The sequence below is a fragment of the Myxine glutinosa genome, chromosome 4 (genome assembly GCF_964187855.1).
Source record: "Myxine glutinosa chromosome 4, kmMyxGlut1.1, whole genome shotgun sequence".
In the NCBI taxonomy this organism is placed as follows: domain Eukaryota; kingdom Metazoa; phylum Chordata; class Myxini; order Myxiniformes; family Myxinidae; genus Myxine; species Myxine glutinosa.
Genome location: NC_136264.1, coordinates 50,481,033 through 50,491,651, shown reverse-complemented (window position 1 = coordinate 50,491,651; position 10,619 = coordinate 50,481,033). Strand labels below are relative to the sequence as shown.

The 10,619-nt window shown below is 47.6% G+C and overlaps 1 protein-coding gene across 1 annotated transcript in view; it reads left to right on the top strand.

Moving 5' to 3' along the window:
- Nucleotides 1–330: 330 nt before the first annotated feature.
- The window catches only part of LOC144891705 (uncharacterized), a 30,877-nt gene continuing 20,588 nt past the window's right edge, over nt 331–10,619 (top strand). Inside the window, exon 1 of the mRNA XM_078775685.1 lies at nt 331–698. Coding sequence (XP_078631811.1) covers nt 617–698 — 82 coding nt within the window. The 5' untranslated portion in view covers nt 331–616. The remainder of the gene's footprint in view (nt 699–10,619) is intronic.

Here is a 10,619-nt window from a genome sequence, read left to right as displayed (position 1 = left end):
CAATACACATCAGACCATTACACCTAAAATTCCAAAGAGCCAGATGAATATCCCAATGTGAATAGATTTGTATTCATAAGACAGTTTTTCTCTTCTGAACGATATCGAGATGTGCTCCAATATGGTATACAAGGTACAATCAACAAGTGCTTAAAAAAAAAACAGTTACCACTCAACTTCAGTCAAAGTTGACATATTCTGTTTACTCTGTTTTATCTGATGTTTTGAAATCACCCAAACATGTTTCTCCCTGAGGTCGTCTTCAGATAAGATGCTTCCCAGGTTAATAATGCACGAGGGTTAGATGCCTTTGCCGTTGTTATGCAACTCAAACCAACGATGTCGATTTCAGAAAGTTTACCAAAATTATGACTCGACCTCGAATATCAATCATTTATAACACCTGTCACTGGGAAATGTATTGTTGCACGGAAGATGCAAAACGGGGGGATGAAGGGGCGGAGTTCACGAGGGGGTTAAACCCATATATATCTATATATATATGGTTCTCATTTCACGAGAGGAGTGCACATTTGAGATAAACTCAAAGCAGCATTCGAGCAGGAAAGTTTGTTCTTAAATCGTTACAGTGAAACCGGTCTCTTTGGAATTTGCAATGAAGCTTTCACACTGCGTGTGCGCTTTCTTGGCGCTGGTGATTATGACTGTTGGTGATGGTGCAGATGCCGTGAAAAGAAGTAAGCAAATTTATATACGAGTAAAAAATTTAAAATAGAAAAGAACCTGTGATAGAACCTGTGATGAGAACAGATATTTATTTTGGGAAGCTGAACGGACATTCACTTAATGTATTTGTCGTGCTGGACAATGTTTCACGTCCGACGTTTCGAGCACAGAATCGTCTTCACCTGGAAAATATGGGAGTGGCATGTCAATATATATGTATATAGGCATATATGTATATATATATATATATACAGCATATCAATGATGAGAGTGGCGTGTGGTTGTGGTGGGATTTTTACAGACATTTGTCAGCCACAACCTCCACCCCCCCCCCCCCCCCCCCATTTTAATTCACTTGACCCCACACACAGTGTATTATGCTTGCTTGTTGGGTATTGTATCATGTATATTTCCAGTTTAATAACACTAAAGGCCAAATTTGAGCCTTTCTCTATATGACAAATACATTGGCTTGGTTATTCCTTATGAATGTATATATATATATATATATTTAAATAAATAAATATATATATATATATATATATATATATATATATATATATATATATATATATATATATATATATATATATATATATATATATATTGTAACGGTTTTGAGAAGTGTGTAACGAATTTGAGAAGTGTAACGGTTTTTTTGAGAAGTGTAACAATTTTGGAGGAAGTGTAACGAATGTGAAAACGTTACAATGTGAACGTTACAAAAGTATGGTAACACCCTGTTAATGTAAATAATGGTCGCAGCCGTCCTCCTAGTTAATTCCATGAAACTTACACGCAGGTCACGATATATCTTTTTAAATAGTGTATTTCCTTATTCCATGTAGGCTAAATCTGTGTTTCCCACTAGATTGACTTTGCATTGTATCAAACAAAATAAGAGTAGGCCCTTGCAATTTCCCCAAACATCTCCGCTCTCCAAAAGTCCTTTCAAAAGGGTGCGAGTTGTGTTCAATCCCGCAAGCCGCCATTGCCCATGTGCTAATCTCGGAGAAGAAAGGCGTGTCTCCACCTCGTCATAGAGGGGAGGAGTGAGCCAGAGGGTCGCATGGCCAATCAGCACCGCGGTGAGCGAACCGGTAGGCGTGCCCTCGCAGCCGGCGGCTTGATTCCGCCGCGAGTTATAAAAGCGACTGTAAGGGACTGCTTTAGGAGATGACCTGGGAGATGAGCAAAGAGGCGGCACCAAGAGGAGCGGTGAGATGCGAAACGCTCCAAGCCAAAGAGGAGAGGTACTCGGCAAGGAAACCAGCTTTGGAGAGACGCGCTGAAAGGAGGGAGACGGCTCCACCACAAGAAGAGGAGCAGGTGTGCCGAACCAGCGCGTGACGTCTACAGCAGCGGATACGCGACGGAGGGTTTTCCCGCCAAAAACCGCGAGGAATTGAGAGCTGCTGCCTCCGACCTTGCCTCCCTCTCAAGCAATCCACCTCAAGCCCTACCTGCCTGCAATATCCCCTGTGTAAGTGTGAACGTCCTGTCCTACTCGTTGTCTTGGGATTAAGTAAATTGAGTAGAATAAACTAACGATGCACTGTGTGACTGTTTTTTCCATCCATTGCTTGTAAATAATTTTGGTCGCTCTTCCTTTTTGCTTGTGTGTGTATAATAAATCTGTTCTTCCTCCGTACTCTGTCTTTTTCTCTTTTCCTTCTCTTTCGGTCGCTTTAGAGGTTTCCCGATTGAATATCTGTGGGGCGATCTGGTCAACGTCGGGTGGAATCGGGTTCTAATCGGGGAGTAACTGTTCGGACGCGGTAATACACCACCGCTCGGTCAATATAACATCTAAAACCGCGTCTGTAACAATTGGTTGTCAGGAGTTGGATTCGGACCTGGGACTAAATTTGTTAGGCCCAAATTTTGGAACACCAATTGTACTATTAGAGTAACAATTGGTGTCGAGGAGTGAGATCGGACCCGAAATCGGACCCGAAGCGTGCTTAACGCGCTCAAAATTACAAGCTGCCGAAATTTACTTTGTTTTATAAAACCCGAATTTTGAGATCGCGCCATGGACAATCAAGGCGATCGGATGTCGGTGGGAGAGATAGACAGGGTGGAATCGACCCAGGACCTCGGGGAAATGTATGTGGAGGAAAGGGAGGAGGAGAAAAATAGCAATGTGGTTGCGGAAGTATCAGACGCGCAAAGTGGCGTCCTCGCGCACGTGGGTGTAGCGGCACCAAATTTTGCCGCGACCGTAGCAACGCCGTTGGTGGATTTGAACCTTTTTTTTATACAAATGAAGGCCCTTATGGACAAGAATAGCGAAGAAATGGAAAGCAGAATTATGGGGCAAATGGGGGTAATGAGGGACGAAGCGAGGGGTACCGGTGAGGAGTTAGACAAGAAATTTGGGAAGTTCGACAATAATTTTGAGGAGTTAGACAAGAAATTTGGGAAGTTCGACAATAATTTTGAGGGGTTAGACAACGGGATAAAAGAGGTAAAGAATGGGTTAACGGGGGTGGAAAACAGAATGGCTGCCCAGGAGAATCAGTTAGAGGGGGTGAAAAATGGGTTAATGGGGTTAGAAAATAGGATGGAGGACAAATTGCGGGAAATATGGGAACAATCTGCCAGGGAAATCAAACAAATGGGAGAGCAGATAGAGGAGGTGAAAATCGGGGTAGAAACCAAACTGGATGCTCAGAGGGATGAATTGGGACAGATGAGGGTGGCATCTACAAAAGAGATGGAGGAAATACGACGAGGGGTAAGTGAGGAGGTTTCGGGGCTACGCGAGGAGGTAAAGCGAGGTGAGAAGCGTATGGAGAAAGAGGTGAGAAATAATACGGCTAAGTTACAAGGGGGAATAGAAGATCTGACGGAGGAGGTGGAACAGCTGACAGAGGGACAAACGAAGTTAGTGGAGCAGGTTCAAAAGAACACTGCGGTACTAGGAGGGTTAAAGGCGACACAAAAAGAAATTAAAAACGAATTAATAGCGACACAGAGGCAATGTCAGATGGTACGTGAGGAACTGACAAAGGACCGGGAGGTGAGTGAAATTAAGAAGAGACGGACAGAAACTAAGAGAGAAATCCAGGAGGAGGTGATGGAATATGTGCAAGGTCGGTGCTCAACTCATAATGTGATGCTCACTAACCAAATAAAGAGTTTGCAGGTGGCAAAGGAGGTGCGGAGACGAGGTACGGAGGTGAGTGGCAATGTATATGATGTGAGGAAAGCTTCAGTCGGCTTGGGGATTGGTTTGGATCCGGGTGTTCGTGAAAGGCCGTTGGTGAAGTGTGCGACAGGTCTGGTGTGCGAAAAAGAGGTGTGCGAGAATGTCCGACCATGGGGTGTGTGAGGAAAAAGTGCACGCCGAGGAGTGAGTGTGCCGTCAAGAGTGAGTTGGACGTAGCGCGTGTGCGAGGGAGCACATGGAAGCGCGGTGTGGTGAGTGTTACGGAGGAAGTAATGGAAAAGTGTGCGCAAGAGGATGCGCGAGAAAGGTGTGTAACGGACAGGTGCATGAGGAAAGAGTGCGCTGTCGGGAGTAAGGGTGAGTGCGTTGTCAAGAGTGGTGGTGAGAGTAGTGAGAGTGACACGGAGCGTGAGTTGGTTATGACAGGTGAGCGAGGGTGTACACCTGGAATGGAAGGAAGCACACCTGGAATGGTAGAGCGTGAGTGGGATAGCACGCTGGAATTGGTAGTGAGGCACGTGGTTGGGTGTGCGGGTGAGAGCACACCTGTGATTGTCACAAAGGAGGTGACCGAGAAAGGGGCGCGAAGAGGTGTGTTGGTGAGGTGTGCGAGCGACGAATGTGTGCCAAGGTGTTCGGTGGTCAGGTGTGTGACCAAGTCGGTGAGCGGAATGAGTGTACCGAGGTGTGTAAGAAGAGGTACGACGAGGAGCATGGAAACGGCTGCATGTATGAGCAAGAAAGGGGTAGCATATGCATGTAAGCGTCCAGGTGAAGCATCGACGGTAACCGGTTTAGCGGTTAGAGCGACTTATAGCCGAATCGGGCCCTCGGTGCGTGCCGGGCTTCGCGTGCCGCGAGAACCAGCGGGGATCCGAGCCACGGCGGGTTCGAAAGGACCGCCGTGCGCGATCCACGCTGGGCCTCGCGTGGAACGGCCGCGTCCGGGCTCCACTAGGCGGAGCGGGCAGCCCGATAGGAAGGGTCGTCATGGCGACCACTTTCTATTGAGACGTGCCGGCAGGTCGAGATCGGGACATTGGATGGCTCCACGCCGAGGTGGTGCATGGGATCTCGGCCCGGGTAAGCCCCCGTCCCTGCCACGAATGCGGGACGTATCCAGCCGCTGGCACAAAAGAACCCGCGTTCATGGCTCGGCTGTACGAAGCCGAGCTTTAGAAGGGAATTGGCGCACCGAGAGGATGTAATAAGTAGACGGGTGATGAGGATAGTGTTTTGGCCCCGAAATTAGAAGAAAAAAAAGCAAAATTTGATGATTGGTACGGTGATTGGCCGAATTTTTAATTGGTTGGATTTAGGTGTGCGAAATTGATAGTGAGAGACCCCCGATGTGGTGGGATGGCAAATCCACCATCCCTCACAGGTGGGGGCAAATGCGCAATAGTTTATGGGGTGGCTATGACAACCGAGCCAGGGAGGGCTTGGATAATTGTAGGGATCTAGCGAAGATGACATTAGGTAACGTTAAGATTAGTTAGTGACTGATACCTGTAGTGGGGACGCAGGTAGATTAGGGTGGATTATAATGACGTGGGAGCGCAATAGTTTAAAGGGACGACTGGGAAGCGCAAGTTTCAGAGGGGAGTAGTTAGCTGAGATGATGCCGTGTGTGTGAGGATTGAACAGGTGTGATTGAACAGGTGTGATTGCACAGGTGTGCAACTGAACAGGTGGATGGAGCAGTGTATGAGTGAGTGATAGTGATTGTGTATTGTGATGACCAAATGGTCCAGGAAGAAAGGAGGATGCAGGTGGCACCAGGTGTGAGGGCACAGGTGTGCAACAGCAGGTATGGAGAATGGTAGTGTGGAATAAATGGAGTATTGGAATGGATGGTCGTGGAGTGAGTATGGTGGAAATTGTGGAGTGGAGTGGATGGTGCGAAGGTGTGAATGGGGGAAGAGTGGACCCCCATCACGGATACCCGGGGCGGGTAGTGTAAGTGTTAGGTAGAGGGTATAGGTAAATTGTGGTTGGATATTGGCATCTGTGGTGCGGGTGAAAGAATGGTCTTTGGATGGGTGCATTAGTGTCGTGGAAATGGCGGGGCGTGTAGCCTGTTAGTGTGTGTAGTTGGTTGGGCGCTCCACCACTGTAAGGATGTCGGCCAGGTGAGGCCGCAGGTGGGCTCTGGGAGCCGGTAGTAGTTGTTGTGGATGGGGCCCGAGGATCCGGAGGACGGACCCGGGTAGCCCAGTGCCAGAGGGCACCGAGTGGGGTGACAGAGCCAGGAGGGGCCTGCCCCAGTTAGATAGGTTAGGGTGAGGAGCTAGGTAAGCTCGGGTGGCAACTGCAGTGGTGGAGGTGTGCAGGTGGGTAGACCTGCTGGGAGAGCTACACGTCGCAGCCCAGAAATTGTGCGAGGGCACCGGGAGATGAATCGGGGGAGTGAGACCCCAAATTGAGAAGCACCACAGTTTGGTCAATGGGAATTGGTTATTAGAACCCATAGTGTAAGTTGGCCAATGGATTGGCAGGGAAAGACCCCGGGTAGTGTAAAGTGTGTTAAAGTCATTTAGAAAATAGTTAGGATGAAGGATCTCCTCGCACCATCTGCATCCACTCACCTGAGGTGACAGGTACTCCACACCATGCCATGTTTTATTATTTTTTCATTAATGCAAATGTTTTGGATTGTGAGACGCATCATGACGTGGGTGTGACATTGTGCTTTGATGTTCCATCTCTGCCTCCTTATGAGGATTGATGATGAATTTGGTGATGGCAAATTTTGAAGTAGAGGGATTGTGGAGACGAATTTGGTATAGGGGAAATATGGGGAAGACGTGACAGTAGTGACGAATTTGTAAATGGGTAGGTTTTGTAAATATGGGGTAAGGGCAAGGGTAGTGTAGGTGACAGGGGGGTGACGTACGGTAGGGACGAGCTTTCTCACTTCGCCCTCCGTACGCATTTCGCCTTGCATTGCCTTATTGACGTGTACCCTTGTGACCTTACCCCTCGCTCAATTGTCTTTCTTTTGTCTCCCACATGACCTGTGCGCCATTGGGTGCCGAGGGGAGCGTGCGTGAGGTGGCCATTGTGCGCCCGAGATTCCCAGAACCAGCCTGCATTGCGTTGATGTACCACTTTATGGACCGCTGTTCTGCGGCCAAGTACCACTTGATGGACCCCAGGTTCTGGGGCAGGGCACCTCTGTTGGAGACCGGCCATAGTGGCCAGGGAATCTTGCTTGCGGACCTCGGTAAGGTGGCACCTATGCCAAACAGGTGGACCACCCTTAGTTGGCCCCTGAGGCCCTAAATAAAAACGAACACAAGTTGTGCTTTTTATTATGTCCAAATAGGCCGCATGAAGCCAGAAGACGTCGGGAAGAACATCGGCCCAGCAGAGAAAGTGAAGACCACCACCAGTTGTTTTGTTGTGTTTATTAAGCACCATGGTGACTGCGCACCGAGTGGTGCTTTTGGTGCTTTGTGGTGCTTGTGGTGCTTTTGGGTGCTTTGGTGGTATTGGTACTGGTGCATCGATGCAATGCGTGCTGTCTCCTCCCTCCCAACAGGAATTTCTTTTTTTCTTGTTCCCTAAGAAAGAAACAAAAAAAACACAGGTCCTGGGTTGCGTTGTAAATAAGAAATCACGTCATTGTAAATAATGCTCCCCACCGTAAATGTATAGTTTGAGAATAATTCCGTAATTCGGTTAGCTGTGGGCTTGAGTCTGTTAGACAGGGTGCAATGCAATAGGGGGACATACTTATTTGTGTTTTAAGATTGTCACACTCAGGGTCAGGTTAATTGTAGAGGGAATTACACCTACGTGTCACACTAAGTTAAAGTTTAGTAGGCCCGAGTCCGGGCCTGAAGAAAGGAGGGTGCAGTGTAACGGTTTTGAGAAGTGTGTAACGAATTTGAGAAGTGTAACGGTTTTTTTGAGAAGTGTAACAATTTTGGAGGAAGTGTAACGAATGTGAAAACGTTACAATGTGAACGTTACAAAAGTATGGTAACACCCTGTTAATGTAAATAATGGTCGCAGCCGTCCTCCTAGTTAATTCCATGAAACTTACACGCAGGTCACGATATATCTTTTTAAATAGTGTATTTCCTTATTCCATGTAGGCTAAATCTGTGTTTCCCACTAGATTGACTTTGCATTGTATCAAACAAAATAAGAGTAGGCCCTTGCAATTTCCCCAAACATCTCCGCTCTCCAAAAGTCCTTTCAAAAGGGTGCGAGTTGTGTTCAATCCCGCAAGCCGCCATTGCCCATGTGCTAATCTCGGAGAAGAAAGGCGTGTCTCCACCTCGTCATAGAGGGGAGGAGTGAGCCAGAGGGTCGCATGGCCAATCAGCACCGCGGTGAGCGAACCGGTAGGCATGCCCTCGCAGCCGGCGGCTTGATTCCGCCGCGAGTTATAAAAGCGACTGTAAGGGACTGCTTTAGGAGATGACCTGGGAGATGAGCAAAGAGGCGGCACCAAGAGGAGCGGTGAGATGCGAAACGCTCCAAGCCAAAGAGGAGAGGTACTCAGCAAGGAAACCAGCTTTGGAGAGACGCGCTGAAAGGAGGGAGACGGCTCCACCACAAGAAGAGGAGCAGGTGTGCCGAACCAGCGCGTGACGTCTACAGCAGCGGATACGCGACGGAGGGTTTTCCCGCCAAAAACCACGAGGAATTGAGAGCTGCTGCCTCCGACCTTGCCTCCCTCTCAAGCAATCCACCTCAAGCCCTACCTGCCTGCAATATCCCCTGTGTAAGTGTGAACGTCCTGTCCTACTCGTTGTCTTGGGATTAAGTAAATTGAGTAGAACTAGGGCATGCCCGTACGTGGGTGCCCGTTCCTTGCCAAAAAAAAAAAAAAACGCTACCCGTACGCTCTACCCCGCCCGTACGCCCGTACGCCCGTAAACAAAAAAAACAACGCTCTTCGCTTCCGCCCTTCGCTCTGGGAGAAATAATGCGCATAAGAAATCGAGAAATTATTATTTTCTCCGGAAGAAATCGAATTACGAACCGTAATGGCGCACGCGCTCGGCTCGGCTCGCAACAACGCGTTCTGTGATTGGCTGCCGGAAGTGAAGTCTTCACTGTCCGGAAGGTCGCAAATCGCAGTTACGATGAATCGCAAATTAGTTTTAATTAGTTTTAAAACATAGTTTAACGGCAACATAGTTTGCCAACGTGAAATAAATGAATACGCTCTCAAATGTGCCGTCCGAGGCAGAGTCTGTTCGCCACGTTCGGCACACGTGATAGCTCGCTGCTCTCTGATTGGTTGAATCGTTTTTTGGACATAGCTCGGTAACTACTTGTCCGATTAATATGAAACCTTGAAAAGGCACATCCTCGGGTCCCCAGCAATATACCTGGCAAGTTTAAAGTATATCGGACCCGTGGTTGTCGAGAAACAGCGGTCACAGACATACAAACATACAAACATACATACATACATACATACATACATACATACACACAGAGATTACTGGAATTATAGATAGACTAGGGCATGCCCGTACTATATATAAGCTAGGACGTGCCCGTACGTGGGTGCCCGTTCCTTGCCAAAAAAAAAAAAAAAAAAAATTTGTGTAGGGGTGTGTGTGTGTAAACATCCTAGGGCGTGCCCGTACGTGGGTGCAAAAAAACATGCGTGCAAACAACAACAACAAAAAAAAACTTTGAAACCACGTGGCAGTAACGACCACAGAACCCCCCTCCCTCTATTTACATGAATGGTTTGGTCCATTCGCAACGACCACAGAACCCCCCCCCTCTATTTACATGAATGGTTTGGTCCATTCGCAAAGCCAAAGCGAACGACCACAGAACCCCCCCCTCTATTTACATGAATGGTTTGGTCCATTCGCAAAGCCAAAGCGAACGACCACAGAACACCCCCCCCCCCCCCTCTATTTACATGAATGGTTTGGTCCATTCGCAAAGCCAAAGCGAACGGCGAACGGCTAAATCGCCATAGCTCGGTAAGTACTTGTCCGATTAATTTCAAACCTTGAAAAGGCACATCCTCGGGTCCCCAGCAATATACCTGGCAAGTTTCAAGTACTAGGGCATGCCCGTACGATATATATATCTAAAATTATACCCCCCCCCCTATTTACATGAAATGGTTTGGTCCAAAGCGAACGGCTTGCGAGTGGTGACAATCCCCCCCCTCTATTTACATGCAATGGTTCGGTCCAAAGCGAACGGCTTCCGGAGTTTGGTAAAGAAATCGCCATCGCGTACACAAACGCGCAGGAAAGCGAATGAATCGCAAATTCGTTTTTATTAGTTGTAAAACATAATGCCCAATTATTCAATTATCGCCAACGTATTTTGGCTTTTTGCAATTTAATCGCAAGGAAAAGTAGAAAGAGAAGAGGGAAAAAAAGAAAAGCCTTGCCTTGCTGCAAACAGCTGCTGCAAACAACAACAACATGGAAGGCTGCACTGTCCGGAAGTTGGCATATCGCAGTTACGATTATTTTAGTGTTAATGGCCAATTATTCAATTAGCGCCAACGTATTTTGGCTGTTTGCAATTTAATCGCAAGGAAAAGTAGAAAGAGAAGAGGGAAAAAAAGAAAAGCCTTGCATTAACGCATTAACGCTTGCATTGCATTAACGGTTCGGCACACGTGATAGCTCGCTGCTCTCTGATTGGTTGAAGCGTTTTTTGGACATAGCTCGGTAGGTACTTGTCCGATTAATTACAAACCTTGAAAAGGCACATCCTCGGGTCCCCAGCAATATACCTGGCAAGTTTCAAGTAT